Source organism: Parasteatoda tepidariorum, chromosome X1 (genome assembly GCF_043381705.1).
Source record: "Parasteatoda tepidariorum isolate YZ-2023 chromosome X1, CAS_Ptep_4.0, whole genome shotgun sequence".
Lineage (NCBI taxonomy): Eukaryota > Metazoa > Arthropoda > Arachnida > Araneae > Theridiidae > Parasteatoda > Parasteatoda tepidariorum.
The window spans coordinates 70,590,775-70,614,554 of NC_092214.1; the positions used below are offsets into that span (position 1 = coordinate 70,590,775).

At 28.8% G+C, this 23,780-nt stretch overlaps 1 protein-coding gene across 1 annotated transcript in view; it reads left to right on the forward strand.

Annotated features, from left to right (window-relative positions):
* LOC107455455 (HECT, UBA and WWE domain containing E3 ubiquitin protein ligase 1) overlaps nucleotides 1-23,780 on the forward strand; it is a gene marked incomplete in the record, with an annotated part of 276,027 nt that overhangs the window by 120,568 nt on the left and 131,679 nt on the right. The window contains 8 exon segments of the mRNA XM_071187934.1: nucleotides 4,670-4,927; nucleotides 7,119-7,271; nucleotides 9,044-9,207; nucleotides 9,597-9,862; nucleotides 12,825-12,877; nucleotides 17,135-17,207; nucleotides 20,371-20,478; nucleotides 22,393-22,508. Of these exon segments, the coding sequence (XP_071044035.1) occupies nucleotides 4,670-4,927; nucleotides 7,119-7,271; nucleotides 9,044-9,207; nucleotides 9,597-9,862; nucleotides 12,825-12,877; nucleotides 17,135-17,207; nucleotides 20,371-20,478; nucleotides 22,393-22,508 (1,191 nt within the window).

Genomic DNA, 23,780 nt, shown 5'->3' on the forward strand with positions numbered 1-23,780 from the left:
TATATATATAAATACATATAAATACATACTGTTAAATGCTGTAACGTTAATTGCAAATGTAGGAACAGGGTGGCCACCCACCTGGAAAACCTGGAATTATCAGGGAATTTTTTTTATACTGGAAGAAACCTGGAAAAATCGGGGAATTTTTAAGAAAAGATGGAATTTTTTTCTTAATATAAATTATATTACCATCCAATATGTCCACTAAATTCAGATGGAATTTTATAGTCAAACAGCTGAAATATCATCAACTTAGCAATACTTCATTAAAATTCTATCCATTATTACCTCGCTAAAATAAAATGTCATATGAAACTCCCATGTTGCTAAATGTATGGAAAAATCTTTGACCTCTTTAGAGATTATGGGAATAAGCAGTTTTGGAAAGTCAAAAATTGTGGGGGAGGTGGAAGAAGGGGTTAGTATACTTGCTCATAAAAAGAGGGTTTTTCTGTTTTTTATCTTCTAGTCTGTGGGCTAAATTTAAATTCATTTACTGTTCAAGTTTGTTTCGATGCTTTGGGGGTATTTTTTTCCTTTTAACAAAATGTTTCAGTATTTTTAACTTTAAAGAATTCTCCAAAAAATAATTGACTATAATTTAATAATAGATTTTGTCATTCCATCCAATAAATTATTTTTTCTCTGCAAAGCCAACCAATCACTCATTTTCTTGAATTGCTAACAGCAAAATCGTTACAATTTTTGCATTGATACTAATTTTTTGCATTTTATTTTAACCAAATATATAATTTTTTAAAAAAAAGATTCTTTTATGAATATTTGAATTCTAATTTAAAATTTAAATTGTGTATTAATCACAATGTCATAGGTTAGTAAATGTTTTGCTTACATTCCAGAGATGATATTTCTAAAACTGTCTCTCCTTTTACCATAAAATGCTGGCAAACACCAAGGAATGCATGGAAAACATGTTAAATGATGTATAAACTTAGAATATATATATAAAAAAATTTTTTATGTTTGTTCATTAGAAAGAAGGAAAAGGAAACTTTGTTAGGATGACCAAAATTTTAAACTTAATAATAAGTAAACAAGGGATCATGGGTGAAAAACTCAAAATTTCAAAATAATGACGTGTAAATATCTGTTTTCAATTAGTTATAGGCTGTTAAATGTAAGGTTACATCATTTGAAATTTTTAACCATGATAAGTGAATCTCTTACAAAGTACAGTTTTTTTTAAAAAATTTATACTAATAATAGAAAGTGGAAAAAATAATAATCAAAGTAAACTGTAACAAAACAGGTTATCTCTCACAAATGTGTAGAAACATTTCACATTTTGATTTAAAGAAAACTCTCTAGATGCACTTTTGATATTTTATGTGCGGCACCAAAATACATAATAAATTGTACTGTGTCACTAGGATTTAACATAATGAATTTATTTTTTCTGATTGAAGATTTTGATAATAAATATTTTTATTGTAAATTAATAATTAATTATATTTGTGTCGGACACCACTGCTTTTCTTTTTGTTGTATCTGTTTTTATTTATTTCCATTTCTTTTTTCGCTTTTTCTTTATAAAATTAAGTGAAATATGAAAAGAACCCATCTAAATTTTCCTTCAGGTTAATTTACAATAACATATTTCTCCTCAGTAACCTACTAAAATTTGTTTAACTATGCTGTACTTGAAGTTATTTATATTATAACTTAAAATTGATCAATGGAGTATTTTTTTATTTATTTATTTGAGCTAAGCAACTCAGTTTTAAATTTTTGAAAAACAATTTAACTTCATTTAGGACATTTTAAATCAATCATTTTGCTTAGAGCTTGAATAATGTATGTACTTGGAGAAAAATTTTTTTTGAACATTCTATATTTTTTTATTTTTTGTTTATTTTTTTGTTTAGTTATTTTTTGTTTAGTTATTTTTTGTTTATTTATTTTATTTTATTTATTTATTTTTTTAATTTTATTTTTTGAGTAAAGGACAAAATACTTTATTGAAAAATAATAAACCTACTTGCATAGCAAACTACAACAATAACACACATCCTATTCAGTTTTTAGGTAAATGGGATAAAAATTGTCAGCATTTATTGCGCCTGTAATTGACAAGTGAAACTGGAGAAGGGGTATTAAAAAGAGATTAAAATTTGTTCCAGAATTAATATAAATTTTTTTCTTCATAAATTTGGCGCATCTCTTGTGCTGCAACTGGGGACATATCGCTCATTTGGTGAAACAATGACGTAACTGAATATTACTTTAACTATCAGTTACATCATTGTTTCACCAAATGAGCGATATGCTCATGTTTACCGCTAGCTATGCCACTAAATACAAGTAAAAGTTATATTGGTTAATATTGTATGCTTTGAAACTTGAAATAGAAAAGATTGCAAGAGCTGTACAAAATGATTTTAATTTTATGCTGGCAATAAATACAGCTATTAAATTATCAATTTTCCTAAGCAATCTTTTTTTTTCCCAGAAAAAATTGTTATAGGCTAATAATACAGTAAAAAAAAAATTTTTTTTTTTCCTCCTAATGTACAGTGATATTTTTTTCAATGGATTTTTATATTGTTCCATCATTTCTCATTCCAACAGGAAATATTAAACAATTTAAATTTAAAGGAGCTATTTAATTGAAAAATAATGTTTATAGTATTAAGATTAAAATATAAATAGTTTTCAGTCATTATTATTATCATTAACTAAAATTTATATCCATCTTGAAAAATTTATGTTTGACACTGAAGTTAAAAATTTCAAATTAATCATATATCATATTTTACAGGTAAAGAACTGCATAGAATTTTTTTATTCAAGTTTTAGCTTCAAAATTCAGCCATGTTTACATTTAAATTACAAATTCACAGAGTTCAGACAATTATCAATCAATTAAATGAGTAATCGTTTTTTGCTTTCATGTGATTTGCATCCGACTCCCACAATTTAATCCATTTAATTTGAACTTATTATAATCAGTTTTTATAAAATGAATTGTTTTTCGATTGGTTATGATGTAATAATATTTAATATAAAAATTTGATGATTATAACTTATGTTTTATAAGACAGTTTTTCTAAGAAACTCATATTAATTTTTTATGTCTGACACCATGGAATTGCCCAGTTGTAAGAACAAAAGCAATTAAATAATCTAAACAAGGAAACCATGTGATTAGATGTGAATTCTTTAAGAATTATAATTTCTAATAAGAAGAAAAATGTAAAGAATTTTTTCTAGTGTTTTTCTATAGAATATGCAACAAGAAATTTGACAATTTCGCCTTTGCGAAAACTGAATACCTATACTTAATGAGAAAAAATAACACGCTGACCTGGAAATTTTAAGATTTTTTCTGGAAAACCTGAAAAAATCAGGGAGATTTGAAATTTGATTTGAGTGGCCACCTTGAGGAAATTCATTCAAAAACATAGGAAAATTTTCAAATGACTATTTTCAAATGACTACAGTATACCCTGAAGGAAAAGCTCTAAGGCATTTTGTAGCATCTAAATTAAACTTTGATGCTATTGATTAAGCTGAAATATTTTTCTGAAAAATTTTCCTGCTATATCCTCCAGTACTACTTAAAATTTATGAGGATGACATAGATATTATATTTTTTTGAATTCAAAAAGTGTATACATCAAAAAGTTTCTTAAGTATGAGAGATGTTTCTTTGGTTATGAAAGCCTCAAAAGTGAAACAGCTTTTATTTTATAAACACCCTTGAACATGAATGAATCTTTGTCTTTATCCACCGTAACTGTACTAATTGCTAGGAAATATGATAAACTATTATTTGTTGAATTATTCTGTAACATTGTAGTAATAGATAATTGAAGTACAAACATTTTATTTTTTCTTCTATCTTCCATTCCTATGAATATTTGCTGTTAGTTTCGATAGACAATTCGAATCTCTCCTAAAAACAGCATTAAGGGAAATATTAAAATAAGTTTCAGTAATTTTCGCTGGAGAAAATACTCTTGAATGCCAAGTTACGGGACTTTAAAAAGCTGGTCTAATTATTATTTTCAGTTTATTTTGTGGCGACTGATCAGCCATGTTGATATAAAACAATGAACTTAGAAAAATTGTGATGTTTCCATTTTTAAACACATCATATGACTTGTATGCAATAAAGTAATACAACTTATTTGACATTCTTGAATCATGAAATAGGCATTAGAAAACTTCAACTTGTAGATAGTATAATTTTAACTAACATTATAATGCGTAAGATTTAATTTTGTAGTTTTGGTAAATATTGAGTACAATGCATGACCTGAAGATATCAGCTGATTTTAAAATTTTTTATATCAATTATCTTTTTACAATAAAACATCTTTTCCGCATTATGGCATTCTGAAAGTAAAAGTTAAAATTTTTTTGGCCCATATTAATATGTTTTACAACACACAGATTAAGATTTCAAATTTTGTAAACAAACTCAGGTTTTTTGATATGTGTATGTCTGTTCATCTTAAGTTATGATGTGCTGACTGCAAATTATATTAGCTGATATTTGATCCCAATACTTGAAAAAATATTAACTATTTTGTAAGCATTTTTTTTAAAAACTAACTTAACATTTGTGTCAATATCTGATACGTTTTGATATGTGGTTTTACTATGTTCCTTTTGTGTTTTCAATGTCAATTTCTTTTTTTAGGTGATACCCTTGACTATTCCTAATGTAGATGGATTCAGTGATAGTACTGATTCTTTAACCACTCCCAGAGATAATAAATCAACTAAAGAAAATTCTAAAGATAATAAAAATGAGTCTAGTTCTATGAAAAATGTTCCCATAATAAGGAAATCTGGAATATGCAGATTGTTAGCAGAACTAGTTCGTTCTTATGTACAATGTGCCAGATTGATTACTGATTATTCTTTTCATGCGAATGATTCTGAACTAATAACTGAGGTATTAATATTGTTCATTATCTTTTTTTATAGTTTTCTTTTGCCAATATAATTTATGTAATTTGCATCTCATTTTCCTATCTTCAATAAGGTTCGTTTTACGTGGTGTATATTTAATCACAGTATTTTTTTAAATTCTTTCTTATATTATAGAATGAAAAGTCAAGTTAAGCTATTCATTTTAGAGAAAATAAAAACGAAGATATTTGAATTAGACCTTTGATTATAAAGTAGGAAAAGATTTGGGCAGCAAATTGTAATTTTAAAAAAGCTCATTCCAAAATATTATTTAACTATTGATTTTCGATACAGTAAAAGCTGAAATGTTCAAAGTTCGACTAACCAACAAACTCAAATTTTATGAAGTTAATGAAATAATTTTTAACAAAGAGACTGATTGTTCATATTTTAGTGCAAATTTTTAAAAGTCACAATCACATCAAGTGTAGTACAGTACAGAACCCGTTATCCAGAAATCAGAAGACCAGAAAATCAAAAAACCGGAACAAAATTCGAAAAATTTTCTCGCCATTTTTTAAAAAAAAATTTTTTTTCCTCACAAGATTTTACGATTTTTCTTTCTTTTTTTAAAAATGTTTACCTTACCGTCATTTTGGAAATAATCATTAGTGTATCATTAGTGTTGTGCTTAAAAACGCTGATTGTTGAATTGTATTGGTAGAGTTTCATCAGAAAAATCTTAAAATATTACAGTGCTGGGAAAAAATATAGTCACTGAAGAAAGTGATAAAACATAAAAAGAAAGGACTTATATGGTTTTATTTTATAATATAGCCATATATTGATGTAATAGAATAAAAGCAAAATGAAATTAATAGTAAAATACATTACACATTACTTTATGTGTCATAATAAGATTTCAACACAAATGAAGTTGGGAAAAAATATAAAGTCAATACAATTAATACATAAATAACCAATGTGAGATCCTTTCTTTTTGATTACATTTATCAATCTTTCAATTTATCAATCAAATAGAGTTTGTAAATTGTTTTTTTTTTTTTTTTTTTTTTTTTTTTTTTTTTTTAAAGTGTATATCTCTAATTTATATTATAAAATTTCTTTTTTACTTGAAGTGTTAAAGAAGTTTGTTATTGTGTAAGCATGTGTATTAAAAGTTTTGTTTAAATTTGTGTTGTTGATTTTATACCATTTAATATGTTACTAGAAAATTAAGAAACTGGGAAAAGTGATTCTGAGAATTTTATCAAATTCTGGAAAAATCTAAAATAGCTAGGAAATTTCGTCCAAAGCTTTGTTGTACCCTGTGTTTGAAATGTTTAAGTAGAATTTAACTGTGCCTTTTGCATGGTTTGTAGAGTGGTTTTTAAGAGCATATAAAATGATTTCTTTGCCAGAATAATATTGAGAATTACATATAACAGTTAACTAATTAACTTACAAATGCTGCTAATATAATTAGCACTATTTTGTTAACTGAACAATTGCAAAATAGCAATGTAAATTTTATCTAGTTTTTTAAAAAAAAAGGAACAAATTCTGACCTGATCTTTCTGATTTCCAACTTACAAATCCCTGTTTACTGTGGACAGGTACAGGATTAAGTTCTTTAGTTTATTATTATTTTATTTTTTTAGTGATTATTTATTGTTCTATTTATTTAGGTATTGCAATATTTTAACTCTTTCATGTCGATAAAATTTAAGAAATTTTGGACAAAATAAAAAATTAAATCTATTGCTCAAAATCAAAGACATTCATACTTAAACTGTTTTTAAATAATGGCAGTTGGAAAAAAAATGGGTTTACGGTTTACTTAATGAGTTCTAATTCTTTAGTTGGATTTTCAAGGTTTTTAATGCTTATAGTATCTAATTGTAAGTATTGGTAACAATTTCTGAATGAAAATTGGAAATGAAAAATATAAAGCTACTTTTTGAGTAATTTTGTAATTTACTTATTTGTCATTAATGGATAAATTTGTAGTCTGCAAAATGAACAGGTTTCCACAAGAACTTCTTTAATGCCTAAGTTTATTTTTTCTTCTTAAATATGTAGCCACAAGAAACATGTTTAAAATTGGAATTTAAAGTAGAAAATGTGTATTATGATTTTTGTTTGTTTGTCAATAGTGCTTTTTTTTCTACTGCAATACTTTCTTTCTGATATGTGCATTTGGAAATATTAATTGTCATTTTTTCTATTTTCAGGACTGTTCTGCTTTGGCTTTTATTCTTGATAATCTTTTACACAGCAATCAGACAGCTGGTGATAAAGAAACACCTGCTTTAGCAAGAGTATTAATTGCTGCAATTGCCTCATGCAATCATTCTGTTGAAGCTCAAACTACCCTTGTCAATGAGGTACACTTTGTCTTGTTTAAGTTTCTCTTATTAAAAAAAATTATGCATGTTATAACAATTTTAAATCTAATAAAATATATTTAGCCTTATGTAAACCTGTCAGATTTTCTGTTATGCTATGAGATTTTCCTATGCAAAGGTTAACTTAACTATTTAATTCTTTGTTTAATAAATTAAATTTTAATGAATTACATCGAGCTAGAATTTGCTATCTGTGCTTTTGTAGTGCAATATTTATTTGCAATATAATTCAGAAGGATTAAATCACGAGAATTAAAACTAGAACAGCATAGCTTTCAATGCACAGCAAATATTAAGAAACTGGAAAATCAAGACTTCCTGTTTGAACTCAAAACAAAAGTAACTTTAAATTTTTTTTTTTAAAGAAAAAAAAAGAAGCTGTAATTCTCAACTCAGAGAAATGAGTTCAGATGAAATGAAGAATTCTTACATAATGGAATAGCTATTGATTTTGTTATAAAACTGTTGAGCAAAATGTAGTTCATCTATTTTAGGCCAAGCATATTAATTTTATTAAATGTGCTTTCATTGAAATATACTTACATTACATTCATTAAGACACAAAAAAAATTTGTGCATGAAAAATTAGTTTATTTAAGAAATAAAATGGTGTGTATAGGCACCATTCTCCAAATTAATGAACAAACCATTTAGTTGAAAGCTTGGTATTTTTATGAAATTCGTTTTTTTTATTTTTATTACTGGCGTGGAATAATAAATCCATAATAAAAATATATGCTAAATCTCAAAAGGAATATATTTTCTAAAAATTTCATTTGTCAGTAACCATTTATTTATTTAAAAACTTTAATAGTTAAAAAATTTCTCAACAGAAAGGGTTCACTCCAATTGCATTACTATTAATTTTTGAGTGTCTTTAAAACCCATGATAATAGTAGAAAAATGAAATCAGTGAAAAATATACGTCACAATGTTAGTAAAAAAATATTTATTCAAATGGTGCATTTAAGCACCTTTGGCCGAAAATGGTTTAATGTTCCTTTTAACTTATCGTGAATGTATCTCCCGTTGCTCTTAAATTATCAGTAACTATATAAAAGAAATTATTTTTTCTTCTTAAAATAACAAATGCATTGATATGGCAAATTATTTAATAATATGGAACACATTTTTTTTTAGAAACATTTCTGATTTTGTCAGACAATTTTGTTGAAGTGTGGATGTGGAGAAAATGAAAAAACATTTGAATGTTTGACAGATATTTGTCTTGGTACACTTTAAGAAGGATTGAATGTTTACTTAAAAGTATTAAAATCAGGCTATTTCTATAGAATCAGTTAAATAATGAGAAGTTCAAATAGATCAATGCTTATTTTTAAGTGTCCGTGAATGTGATAAGAAGTTGTTTAGCGGATTATGCTGAAATATAGATACTTTGTTTTTAATAGACTTTTTGCAATGTTTAACATAAATAACTTAATATTTCTTTTCTTATTATAAGTCCTATTTAGGGCAGATTTTGCTGAAATTATTGTATTGTTCTTCTCAATGTTTTGAACATATTGTTTCATTTCCTAGTTTATTCTAAAATCCCTGCATTTTCATGCTTTCCATAGTATTTACAATAGCTTTATATATCCTATGTATGCGTGCCTGAAGCTGTCAATTTTTTTTCTGCCATTTAGTATCTGAATCACTTTTGATATAAATCAGTTCCATTACATATGTATTGTAGATAACATTTTACTAGTATATATTTGATTCTTATATGAAAGGTTGCTCTTTTGTAGGTCCGATTAGCATTGTTGCGTGCTTTATCTTTGCCTGAAAGTCCAGAAAAGCATGCACGTGTTCAAGCACTTACAGCTCTGATAAGTACAATGATAGAATCTTGTCCAGCAGCATCTTCCCAAAGTCAGCTTAGTGGATGTGCATTGCGGTCTCAGACTCCAGCGTAAGTTGTGAAAGGATCTTTAATTTTATCATTATTTATTTTATAACAAACAAAAACTTCTCATCATTATTTGGACAGAAGTGGAGATTCAGTCTTTTTGCTCTTTAATTATTTTTTGTATAATTTATTTTTAGATAATCAGTTTGTTTGATTTCGCCTAACCAAATAATAAAAAATTGCATAAGGTATTTGAAAAAAATTACTTAAAAGAATTCCGGAAATGCTTGTTTTTAAATGTTCTTTCAAGTTTACAATTTAATACTGTATAAGTAGAATTGTTCCCTGTTCATTTGTTTATCATAAATGAGCAATCCTTATTTTAAATATAATGCAATTAAATATTAAAATGTTTTTGATTAAGTATTTCTTAATATATTTGTATTTTACAGAATGAACAACATAGTAAGAATATTATTAAGAAAAGGAATAGTTGTAGACTTAGCAAGAATTCCACATTACTTAGACTTATCTAGTCCTCACATGGCTGCTACAGTTAATGGAGCTCTTAAACCATTAGAAACTTTATCACGCATTGTCAATTTGCCTTCAAGTCATTCTACAAATAAAGCAAAAGAAAAAAATTTGACATCAGTTGTACATGTCAGAGGTTCTGTACCAGAAACCTTGGAAGAAAGTGCAAGTGCTCGTTGCAATGGTAATATATTTTGTTTATTTTTTATAGGTTATACAGTAGAGAACCATTTATCCGGTATCCAGATAACCGGGAAACCAGAAAAACAGGCGGTTTTCCCGCCATTTTAAACTAGAACGATTATTAAAAAAAGCGGAAATGGATGGTGTTTTCTACACTAGGGAACGCTGCAAGCTCGGTACCGCCTAAATTTCCGGGTTACTGTTTCCGTTCTATTTTAAAGCCATTTGGCATCACTGTGTTTTGAGATTCTTGCAAACAATGTTTTTGATTACTTATTACTTGTGTTTACAATGCTAAAAGTGTTAACACTAACGTAAGATGGTGCACAGCTTGCAACAAGAACAAACAGTAATAAACTTATGGAAAGAGGTCAAATCAAGACTGCCAAAAATGTGAGTTACTCAAAATCTAGCAATCATGTCACCTTTTTTAAAAATATATCTCTAAATAACTAAATCAAATTTTCACTTCAAACTCACCAGAATTACATAATAGCATTAATATCTTATAAATATGGCAGATTTGAGCTCAGAAATTATCTAATTTATTTCTTTTATTAAAAGCAAAATTATCTGTATGAAAATATCGCCTCGTGGAATAACACGTAGTAAGCAGCAGCAAACTTTCTAACTGGAACTGGAGCAGGCATGCAGCTCGAGATTAGTCCCGCAGTGGACTGATCGTTAAGACACGGTTCCCAGCAGATCACCGAAGTCAAGCATCACTGGCTGCGGTCAGTGTGCGGGTGGGTGACCACTTGGATCAGTCTGCGTAGGGACCGAGGGTGTGCGGTATTGGTCCTCGTTAAACTGTGCTACCTTAAAGTGCTCGACTTCGCGCGCAGGTCGTCGGGCTACCGAAGCGGGGGTGCCATCCCCTCTGCAGAGGATCAAAATTGTGATGGCATGTCTTCGGATCATCCTCCGGGATGTTTCCCAGACCGTCGCCAATAGCCCATTGTGCAGCTCTAGTGCGACGTAAATTAACAACAACAACAGCAGCTCGAGATTGTAATTGTTTACATTTCTACTGAAAACACCATCCATTGGACTCGTCCTTGAAGTTGAGTAGAGGAAAATGTAAGGAAGGGGAGCATTCCCCCCCCCCCGTTTACAAAGAGAAACATCATTTCCTCTGTGACCTTGAAGATCAAGAGAAGGCAGGCAAGGGAGGAATGTTCTTTAGGCCGTCAATCAAACTCAAAGGTGTGGCACGCTGATTTCGTTTTCAGTTTGATTTACGAGGGGGGTGGGGAAAATGCATTGCATGCATATCAGTGAACAGAAGATGAAAGAGAAAAATATATTTATCTATTTGACATCGATTAATAAAAAAATCTTTTTCTTTTGAATAAATTCTGATTCTTTGGGAGTGTGGTATCATTTGCAATTTTTTCTTGGTGTGGAATCACATCTGCTGTAATAAAAAATCGTGTTCTTATCAACAAAAAAAATAAAGTAAGAGGAGAATTGTTTATTAATTTAAGCATAGGATTATTTTATGAAGCAGATTGCAGTTTTGTTTTTCTGTTTCCGCTACGTTAGATTTTTTTTTTCTTTTCACGATAAATTTCGCACTCAGTAAATTAATTCTTTTTATTCATAAATTTTATCATTAGGTTTTTTTTAAAATTCCGTTGATCTTGCCTTGTTCCGGGTTTTAATATTTATGCTAGTGCCTTTTTTAACTATCGTTTCGATGATTTTCCAGTGTTTATTTAGATTAATAAGTTTTCCTTTTATTTCATCGTTTCCCCCCGTAGAATTAGGTATGAAATATATTGCGTTATTTAATTATTGGTTTTGTTTATATTAGTTAATTTAGGAATTGTAAATATGTTTTAAAAAATAAATATGAGAATTTTGTATTTTTTAAACTTGTTTTTCTTGTCTAAATTTGCAAATTTTTTTATTCTTTTAAATGTTATTTTTCTACCATTTTTTTTCTTTTTAAATTTAGGAGTGCCTTTCTTTCTTTTTTCTCTTACTTTATGCGTTACACTTTTTCCTTGGAATTCGGGTTCAATAAAACATTGATTAACGACACTTTTGGGTCGATCCAGAAACCGGGAAATTCAGACATCCGGGATAGCAATGGTCCTGAGCATCCCGATAATTGGTTCTCTACTGTACTACTTTTATACCTTAGTATTTACTGACACAAATTATACCGTGATTGTCAATATTAATGTGAAATGAAAATGTATTGATTGCTCAAACCCTTTGAATGAATGGTTGCTGTGCATAATAATTTCTGATTCTAAAACAATCATCTATGAAAAAAATTTTTTTTACTTGAAACCCTACCTTTACTTCTAGCTTATGACTTACTTACAATATGTGCTTTGCAATATCACTGGCATATTCAGACAGCTCATGAAAAATGTAAAATTTCAAAGCTATTTTATTCACTGCCATCTTTGAGTCGAAGAAGTCTGGGCCAAAAGGGTATAACACTGATTTGGATTAAGGCCTAATTATTTAATCCCCTTTCTGAATATGCCCTCATATGGTATTATATTACAGGGTGACAACGAATAATTGGGTTACACTTTATTGTGTCCTAAAAATATTTTTTTTACCCCTGCTAACTATTTACTTGACTAAGTTTTGCATACTTTTTGTACTAGTGCTTTGTTTGCTTATTTTTGTTTTTTTTTGGATGATAAACTTCTGTTCTGGAAATTTTATGTTTAAATTATGCAGTAAAAAAAAAGGCACGTTTTTTAAATAACTTCATTTGTCTGAATAGTTTTGACAATTTAAGAATAACTTAAATAATCTCAAAATCTAGCAATTTTTTTTCTTTTATGCAGTATTGTTTTAAAAATAAATTAAATTTTCAGGATTGCTTATAATAATGAAGACTTAAGGGAAAATTATTCTGTTATTTTGTAGAAAATTTTTTTATTTATTTATTTTTTTACCCAGTTTAACTATATTTACTTTGATTCTCTCATTAGCTGATGTCACTCTGCCATATAGAAGAAATGAAGTACCCTCTCAAGATTTATCAGTATGTTATATTTGAGTTTATTTAATGTTAGTTTTTGTATAAACTATTGTGTTGTGTGATTATTTTTTTATACTTAGATCAAATTTAATGAAGATTTCATTCACAAAATTCGGCATTTCCTGCAATAACTCAAAAAATATTTTGAAATGTTTTTCTTATTAATTAAATCCCAATTTTCCTGACTGTATATTTTACTTTGTTTTTATTGCTTAATAGAATGTGAATTGTAATACAGTACAGAACCCGTTATCCGGAAATCAGAAAACCAAAAAACCGGAACGAAATTCGATAAATTTTCTCGCCATTTTTAAAAAAAAAATTTTTTTTTTCCTCATAAGATTTTACGATTTTTCTTTCTTTTTTTAAAGATGTTTACCTTACCATCATTTGAGAAATAATCATTAGTGCATTACTTCATCGTTTTTTCTTATTTTTAAAATTATTTCCAGATTTTTTTTTTTCTCTTTAGTTGGGTTTAACAATAAAAAAAACGGCTTTTTGTAGCGATTCAGAAAACCGGAAAAATCAGTTATCCGGAATAGCGATGGCCCCGACCATTCCGGATAATCGGTTCCCTACTGTATATAAATAGTAAAATATTTTGTGCTTATTAGTGCAAGACTCGTCAGTAATTTGCTTAAGGCTGGATGTGTAAGGTATTTCGGTTTAGATTTTTATTTTAAGTAGTTCTTAATTTTCAGATCCATAGAATTTTTTTTTTTTTTTATGCATTGAAAAATTGCAGAATTGCCAACCCTCTGACGTTTGGCCGGAGAATCCAGGTTTTTGCATGTTTTTTCCTCCTTCGGGATTTTCTCGAAAATCTCCGTTTTTTTCACTTATTTAGACGCTGAACGAAATTTTCATCCATATCCGTCTCAATTGCGTCTGAGCTGGGCGTGGCCTGAGTGGTGACGTTTATCATATGTCTTGGCTAATCAAGAGTGCTATTTCGTCTTTCCTTTCTGCGTCTGCTATTAGTAGAATAACTGCTGAGTCAGGCTTCTCTTTGTAATTACTGCTTTGTGATTGGCTGCTTTTGGAAGCAAGAACGTTCGCTGTATGTGCTGAGAAATAATTTTTGTATCGCTTTCGTTGTACTGTGAAGTGAAGAGAAGTCAATATCAGCAACTTCGAATCTGAGTTTGTTTTTATGCGTGAGCGTTCATTTTTCTGTCTTGTAAGTTAGTTTTCTGTGTGGATATATATAATGTCAGCAAAAAAAGTTAAGAAATACTTAACTTCTTTCAACCAAGCTTATTCGGAAGAATTTCCTGGAATCATTGCTTCTAAAAAAGGATTGAATTAGGCCTTCTGCACGCTTTGTTCTGTGGATTTCTCAATCATGCATAAAGGCAAAGGCGACATGTCTGCTCATGTTACGAGACAAAAATATGTGGATAATCAGAGGATACATACAGAAAATAAAACATTTGATTTTTCTGTGAAAAAAAATTATAATTCTGCTATCCCCGCAGAGGTGCTCTTTACATCATTTATTGTTGAATATAACATTCCTATCAGTGTTGCTGACCATGTTGGTCCCCTACTGCGGAATATGTTCCCAGGCAGCAAGATTGGGAAAGAGTATAGCTGTGCGAGGACGAAAACAACAGCGATTGTTGGGGAAATGGCTAGATCCAACAAATTGGATATTACTGATATGCTAAAAAGCAACATGTTTTCAATTTCTACTGATGGAAGCAACAAGGGTGACAATAAATTGTTTCCAATTGTTGTTTCTTTCTACAAAAAAAAAAGAACACTGATTGTCGCATGTTTGATATCTCTGCCTGTTTTGGAGGGAGATGCCACTGGAGTTAATTTATCTAAACTCATTTTAAATGCTTTAACTTCTAGTGAAATACCTTTGGCAAATTGTTTAGCTTTAGGTGTGGATAATGCTCCTGTGATGACAGGGAGAAAAATGGAGTGGCAGGAATCCTTACTAAAGATATTCCAGACTTATTTGTGCAAGGATGCCTATGCCAGCTCTTAAATTTGCCAGCTGAAAAGGGGGCAAAGTGCTTGCCAGTAAATATTGAAGAATATATTGTGGACATATTTTTTTATTTAGAAAAGAGTGTAAAGCTCAAGGAGCACCTTAAAAATTCCAAAAATTGCATAATACTGAAGTATGAAAATATTGAAACATGTTGCTACTTGATGGTTGTCTGTCAAGAATTTTACAACAATGGGAACCACTTCTTTTTTTAAAGATGTGAAGAGCACTCCAAGTGTTGCCCTTCCTAATTATGTTATTCCTAAGAAGAATAGTAACTTCTCTCACACAGAAACAAAGAAGATTATCAATAGAAGAGAAAATGACAATAATATGCCTCCATCAAAGAAGCAAAGGGTAGAGAACTTATCAGCAATACAACCTAGTGAAATTCTTTCCAGAGAAGAAAGAATCTTCATGTTTTTGTCATCAAACCTAAACAAAGCCTTTGTTCATTTTTTGCTGTATATAGTTCCTTTATTTGAAGACCTAAATTTGCACTTGCAGAGTAACATTCCCAAAATTCATGCCATGAGGCAGTTAATGAATAACCTATTCAAGGATATTTTGTCTAAATTTATGCTACCCAACATAGTCAAAAGTCAATCCAAAAGCTCTTTCTTGGATGTCAATTTTTATCTTCGAGAAAACCAGAAAGATGATTTCCACTTTAACTATTGTTGAGACTTTGAAAGGAAACGAAAAAGATTCTTTTTACTGTGATTTTAGGAAATATTTTGTAAAGGTTTATGACTACATGCAACAAATATTTCCTTATAATGATGAGGTCATTATTAATGCAGAAGTTGAAAATCTAGACAATGTAGAAACTACATCTTTTTCCAGCATTAGATTTTTTATTGATAGATTTCCTCAGTTGTTGCAAATCTTAGGGGGGCAAGATAAAGACTCAGTGTTGGACAGTTAGCAGTCCCAATTTAGTTCTCTGCTGCTAGAATCTATTGATTGTGTCCAATCTGAAGAAAGGATGGATTCTAAATGGGCTAAATTATCTGTTGTATTTAAAAATAAATATGCTATATTGTCTAAATTTATGCTATTAATTTTGGCAATGCCACATAGCAATGCTGAGTGTGAGCGCATATTCATTTTAGTAACCAAAGCTCACTCACTGTTTAGATCTTCAATGTCAGTAAAAAACTAGGATCACTGTGAAATCTAGAATTTCAGAACCCTGTTATAAGCAGAAATTTGATGATGACTTTTTCAAAAGGGCTAAAACAGCCACAGTCAATCATAATAATAATAATTAAAATTTTGTTTCCTAGTTTTTATTTTATATACAGTACAGAACGTGTTATCCGGAAATCAGAAAACTGGAAAACCAAAAAACCTGAACGAAATTTGATAAATTTTCCCGCCATTTAAGAAAAAATAAATTTTTTCCTCATAAGATTTTAGGATTTTTCTTTCTTTTTAGAAACATGTTTACCTTACCATCATTTTGGAAATAATCATTAGTGTATAACTTCATCGTTTTTTCATCTTTTTAATATTATTTCCAAATTTTTTTTTTTTAGTTGGGTTTAACAATAAAAAAAAACGGCTTTTTGTATTGATTCAGAAAACCGGAAAAATCAGTTATCCGGAATAGCGATGGTCCCGATTGTTCCGGATAATAGGTTCCCTACTGTGCTAGTTTTTATTCTATAATTCCTTAAAAATTTTGATCTTTAATCTAAAATATTTTTAATTACAAATGAAGTTTCTAATTTTCCATTTAAAGAAAGGTATTGATTTAGTTTCCTAAACTTTTATTTATTATATTTTTTAAAAAATAAGATAGTTTAGCCCATTTATATATTTATTTTTAATTAAAAGATCAAGTGGATTCTGAGGTAAACACACTGCTGAAAACATCACTGATGTCTATTTATGAAATAGTAAAGTTTTAGTAAAATTTAGACTTAAAAAAATTTTTTTTTTCAATTAACAATATATAAAATGATATTCATTTATTGATCTTTATTAAACACGACTAGATGCTATATTGTTGAATGACTGAAAAATTAAAGACACTTTCTTTAAAGGCAAATCTAATGTAAATAATTTCTATTTCTCATTAATAAAATTACTAGCTTCTATGGAGTACTTTAAAACATTTTCTCTAAATGATTATCTGTATTTTAATTCATAAAATTGGTAGTTTTGTTTGATCTATCTCGCATGAAAAAGTCTCAAAAATTGGAAGCATGGCTTACTATGTTGTGAATTTTTTTAATTTTTTTACTTAGATCGATCCAACTCTTGAGGGGTTTATGAACGAAATTCTTGAAAGACGAGAACATTCTACACCTTCCGAACAAGGTAAGTTTGATTCTCCTTGAAATTTCTTTTTATAGCTTTCTCATGAAAATAAGTAAGACTTGATTATATAATGCTTGAAAATGAAGTTAAGGACACAACAATACATATGTTTAGCCCTTTTTAGAGGTGGGTAGAATTCAGAGTAGCAGAATGTGTCTAATCCTACAAGTGATGTTCAGGGTGAATTCAGTCAGAATTTTTGGTCTAATACAGTGTAACGTCCCATACCTGGACGTCCCTTTCCCGGAAGGGTCGATTTCCCGGACACTTTTTAACAATCAAAATAAACAAACATCTCTCCATCTTCCCCTTTCCTAAAAAAAAAAATTAAAAAAAAGATCTTTTGACACATTTTCTCTTTTTCTAGCTTGCACTGAACCTCTGATTTATGCATCGAACCCATAAATCACCAGAAAGGGGAAGTGAAGATCTACCAAGACCATTGAGTGACCGTTAGTGACGCTCCTCCCTTGGAATGTAGGAAAAAGAGGGAGATTTGTTTTCAAAAGACCGCAACTGAGTCCCCCCCCCCCCTCCTTTCCCATGCAGGTGGCTAGTAAAAGAGGCATTTCCTGGAACCTTTTTATTGAAAGAAGAAATACTGTGGAAAAGGGTAAACGGGGCAAGCGTTAAGGTGGAGGGGGAGTCAAAATGGAAAATTTGAATAGGTCTAAAAGGATATACGTCCTTGAGAAACAAAACATTCGTTCTTCCCCATACCATGTAATATTTAGGAGGCGGGGGGAAAAAGGGGGTAACATTCTCTCTTTAGCAGATTCTTTCAGTCATAGAAGAAAAAATAAAGAGAACCCGATCAGCGTGCCCCGCCTTTATGCTTGATTGATAGCCAATGATTGGAGAGAAAACAATAATTTGTTACTTCCCCACCCTCAACTTAAATGATCTCCTCTCTACACTTATTTTCTTTCACAAATAAGGAGGAAATGAATTTTTCTCCTCCACCTACCCACCTTAATGAATGACGGGAATTTCCCTTTCTTGCTTGAATCATTCTAGTTAAAAATGGCGGATTATTATTTTCATATGTCAATTTTGTTTAGTTTTCTATATTTTAAGCAATAATATTTTTTTTCTAATATTTCCTGTTTTATTGATTAGATATTCTAATACAGGGTGCGTAGCGTTTGTAAAAAGTGCTTAAAGGTGCTTTTTTGGGGATTTCGTTTTTAAAAGATTTTAAAGGTGCTTTTTTCAGATGGCGTTTTTAAAAAGTGCTTTTTTCTCGAGTAATTGTTTTTCCCTTCAGTGATATCTGGTGGATCCCATGCATTTCACGAAAAAAGGGGAGTTTGCTACGTAATCATCCACGCGGACTTCATGTCGTACCCACGTTATGACTTTAGCATGCGCGCACGTTTGAAGCCGAAACCCGAGTGCTTCAATTCGGATAGAGAATATCAGATCCTTATGAAATGTTTTTATTTTTAATTTATTTTAATTTTGTTTTTGTTTATTTTATTTTACTTCTAACACTTTTTTTGACGTAGGGGGTAAGGGTACTTTTGTACTGAGTTCAAGGTTCAGTTGAATTCACTCAGTGATGTGGGAAAGTACTGATTGTTTCGATTTACGCCCGTTTCTTTTTGGGGTTTTTTTTAACGCTAAAACTGTTTACAAAAAGTTTTTGTTTTTCAATAATATCATTGATTGAATGTCAATTTTTTGAGTGCTTATAAATTTTTGTAAAGTGCTTGAAAAGTTTTTAAAAAGTGCTTGAAAAGTTTTTAAAAAGTGCTTATTTTTGATTCAAAGATTTGGCTACGCACCCTGTAATACTAAAACATTATTCCCCTTAAAAATAATGTTTATTTTTTTTTTGCTTCTTAGATTTAGATCATTTTAAGCTTTGTTCCAGAATTTCCCCTTCCTGCTTGAATCGTTCTACTTCAAAATGGCAGATTAATATTTTCGTAACTGTTAAATTTTTTTCGTTTTCCATATTTTCAGCAATAATATTTTTTTTCTAATATTTTATATTTGATTGATTAGATATTTTAATGCTAAAACATTATTCCCCTTAAAAATAGTGTTTATTTATTTTTTGCTTCTTAGATTCAGATCGTTTATTAATTCATTTTAAGCTTTGTTTACCTTGGGGGAGTATTATACGGAAAAATCTATTATACGGACTTCTGGAAGTCCCACCGATTCCGGATATGCGACTTTTCACTGTAATAACAATAATGAAAAAATTGATAAAATTTTTTTTACTGTTGAAAATAATGAATCGCTTCGCAAAATTTCCCCCTGTGAAAGAAAAGAAAAAAATGGATTGGAGAATTATTCCTGAAGAAAAATTCTTACAAGAAAGATCAAGCACTGACTTCATGAACAAAAGTGAACAAATATTTTTTGCTAAAAGAGTGATATTTTCTGTTTTGTTAAACATGACACAAATAACTTTATATCTTGATTTGTTTATTTATTAGTTTATATTCCTTAAGTGAGTCCTTATATTAAGTTTGAAGGATTTTTAATATTTTAAGGTATTTTGATTTTCATTATTTTTGAAACTTATGCTATTTTATTAAGCTTATACTATATTATTCTATTATATATTTTTCATTTATTTTTTTCTTTTGTTGAAGGAAAATTTATCAAAGTTTTAACAGTACACATATTTTAATCTCTTAAAATATTTTGAAAAAGCTATTCTAATTTAAAGGAAAGAAAAAAATTCTGTAATTTGGGGGAAAAAAAAACAAAAACTTTTCTCTAAGGAAATATATAGGTCTGAGAATTTCTGCACTCCTTCTGGGACTAAAACTAGGATTTTTAGACAGTATGAATGATTCTAATATGTTTAATTTTAGTCACTTCTTTTTTACATATTAATATTTTCATTTAAAAATAATTGCAATCATTACTAATAACTGTAATATGTACGCTATAAAAATATATGAAATTTAATCATTAAGAAAATTTATAAATTTCTCATACATGAAAATTGCAATTAGAATTTTTATTTTTCAGTTAATCATAAGGCAAACTAGTAAATTTATGCTTTTAAATTGTGAAAAGAAATAGATCTATGTATACATTTTCTTCAAAGCAACAACATATTTATTTATTTTTACCAATTTAAGTTTTTTGTTTGTTTTTTGATTTGGTTCTTCATGTTTTTTTCCTTCCAAATCTGAAGGCCCTAGTTCCACAGAACAAGATCTTAATGTTACTGTTGAAGTTGATGATCATACTCGTCCTTCCATTGGAGGTCGGCGATCTAGTTCTTTTGGAGATCAAGCACAAGGTAAATAAGACTTTTTAAGTTTATGATTTCATTTTGTTTTCTTGTTCGTCCCTTTTTTTTTTGACTTCATAGAATAACGATTATACAATTAAAAAAATGTCCAATACAGGATTAAAATTTTCTTATATTTTGTTGTTGAAATTAGCAAATTTTTCAGTTATATGTTCATTAATGTGTCATTAAATTATGAGAACTATAGATTTATATCTAGAAATGTGTATTTATTCTGTTAGAAAATTCATGAATACTAGTAGGCTCTGCTTCCTGTTTGCTGATGTTCCCCAACCCCCGAAGATTGCTATGGAATCTTATATGGGCAACTCCATGGATAAAAATACATTGCATTTTGATATATTTTCTTATTTTTAAAATTTTTTTATTAATATTTAACAATTTGAAAAAAAAATATATATGGGGCTTTTTTCAATATCCTAACATTATTATGCATGTAAGAAAAAGGGATGAAAATTATAAATGTTTTTTAGAATAAAATTATGAAATATGATAGGCGTTGCATCGAAAGGACATGGAATTAAACATTGTTGTTACTGTGAAATTCTCTTTTGCTGTATAAGTAAAAATATGATTATTTTCTTTAATGTATTAAAAAGGAAACCGCAAATGAATAGGAAACATTCAAAATATACATAAAATGATATAGAAAGTAGTAAATAGGGACAAAGCTCTTGTTTCTGATGTTAAAATTTTTATGTGACTGATGTTACAAATTATATTAAAATATTAATAGCCCTTTTTTATTATTGTTACAAAATACTTGAAAACTGATATTTTGGATTTCATATTTAAAATAATTTGAAAAAAGCTGAAAAAAATTCTTAATGGACGGTGTTATTTTTATTTTTTTGATATTGTCCTTTGTATTATGGAATTGCCCATATAGTTCGCTCACTACTAAGTTCAACCCATTTTTAATGTGTTCTAGCGTAAAATTTTAGAAATTTAAACTATTTATTAAATTTATAATTAATTCCTTTTTAAAACATTAAAAATTTTTAGGAACAAAAGGAACAGAACTATTATTCTTTTAAAAAACATGTATGACAGCATGTCTCCTGTGCATTTTTTCAATATTGCATCTTCATAACTGTCATTTTTTAAGGCAATCTTCTGCTTATCAAGCACACTTTTTTTTAAAAATTGTTCTTAAGAAGCAGAAAACATAGACTTCTTTTTCAATTAATGAAATTATTGTTATTGAACCTGTATAAGTAAAACATAATCCAGAACACTTAGTTGATTTAAACAATTTGCTTTTAATCTTTCAATTCTTACCAACTTATAGCTCAGTTTGTTTCAGCTTTTTGTTGTTCATGCAAAAAATAATTTTCAAAATTTTTTAAACATGTACGTTTATGCTTTCATGCTTTTAATGACTCCTACGCTTATTATTTCCATTCTTTGTCGCCAGCGAAAAAGTAATACTTTTTTTAATCGCCATGTAATAATATATATTTATAAATGTTGATAAATTTCAAAATCATTTTCAATTTTGAAGTGCAAAATATGTTTTTTAGAATAAAAACGTAAACAAAAAATTAAGCTGAAAGACAAAATTCAACATTAAAATTGATTATCTTGGTCTTTAGTTATTTTGTAATTGATAAGTAACAGACTGTAATTTTAATGTTTATAATGATATTTCTTCTCTTCCTATTGTAGTTAAACAATGTTCATTTACTCCATTTGACCAAGTTAAATCCATCAATTATTAAAAATGGCATCCATCTTAATACAATAAGTGTCAGCTTGTTTGTAGGACATTTTTCACCATTGTATATTATCATTTTAAGCTGCCTATTGCTAACAATAAAGCATAATATCCTAATAATTTTCTAATTTGTGTTACACCATTCATTGGAATAATTGTTTTCGTGTTCTTCTCATTTATTTTAGATGATCAACAAGAAAGTAGTGATTCTGAAAGTAATTCTGAATCTGGACATAGTCATAGCGAGGATGAAGCTGAACGTGATGAACGAGTTGAAGATGATGAGGAGGAAGAGGAAGATGTAGGAAAAAAGTTTTTTTTTTATTAATTATTTTTTCCTTTTTATTTTATGTTAAAGTACAAAGCATTAAATTTTTTAAATATTTACTTAATTTTAGCTATTAGAATTATTACTGAGTTCCCAGGGTACTAGAAAGTCCTTGAATTTTGTCGGAATAAATCAGGGCCCCAAAAAGTCCTTGATAGATCTTGAAGCTTTTGATTTTCTAAGTGTTTTTCAAAATAATAATAATCTTTTCTACAAAAAGGCATGGAAAAAACCTTAAGCGAAGTGATAGAAATTTTGAACAAAATCTATCCTTTTGCCATTTTCTTTTCTGAAGAATAGTTCAAGATCAGCTGAGTGGGAGTCAATGACTCTGATCTAAATTTGTAAGAAGGCCTTTATCCTTATTTACATCTTTCCTGTGATTGGATTGCAAAATACAAGTAAGTTGCGGGGAAGACAATGAAGAAAAGAAAATATTGAGCATAACCATGTCTAGTATTAGCTACTTTTACCCATGTGTAGCATGCACTAATTTTGAATTGTGTGGTTTTTGAAACTTTTTTATTTGCTCTCTCGTGAATATTAGTTTCATTCCAATTTGTAGAGAATGGAAGGTAATGAATGGAATGGTAATTTCTGATTTATGCAATTTATATTGCTATCAAATATGAAATCTTCAAGAAATTTGCACTTGAGAAATGTTTGAAAAGCTCCAATGAGTAGATTTTTGAAGGTGAAAGGGGAATACATAATTTTTCTCACCAGATTATCGTTCACCTTGACGTTTAAAAAGATGGAGTCTCTTGCAAATAATCATTGTTTTGTGCATAGCTTTAGTTATGTTTGATTTTTTAAATTTTTTCTTTTAAATTTTATAAAATCTTGCGTATTGAGTTTTAGCATTAAAGTGGTTTATGTATCAGTCATCAATATTTAGGATTTGTTGCTTTTTGCATTTTTTCAAACCATCATTTGCTACTCATATTGTTTTGATTTTGAACATACAATATATTTCAATTTGCAACTCTTACATTGTGTTTTACGCGATCTTCAGAGATTATTTCATGTAAATTTTTAGTTTTTTGTAACATATCACAATTTTTATACATACAATTTAAAAACTAAGCATAGTGAATCGCATTCACAAAATTTTTAAAATCGTGCTTTATGATTTATTATAAAGAAAATAGAGTTTGGTTAATCTTTGTTTGTTATCTGTCAAAATATTGTACTACATAAGATTTTATTATGTTCAAAATACATTACAGATATTCAGAGGTATTG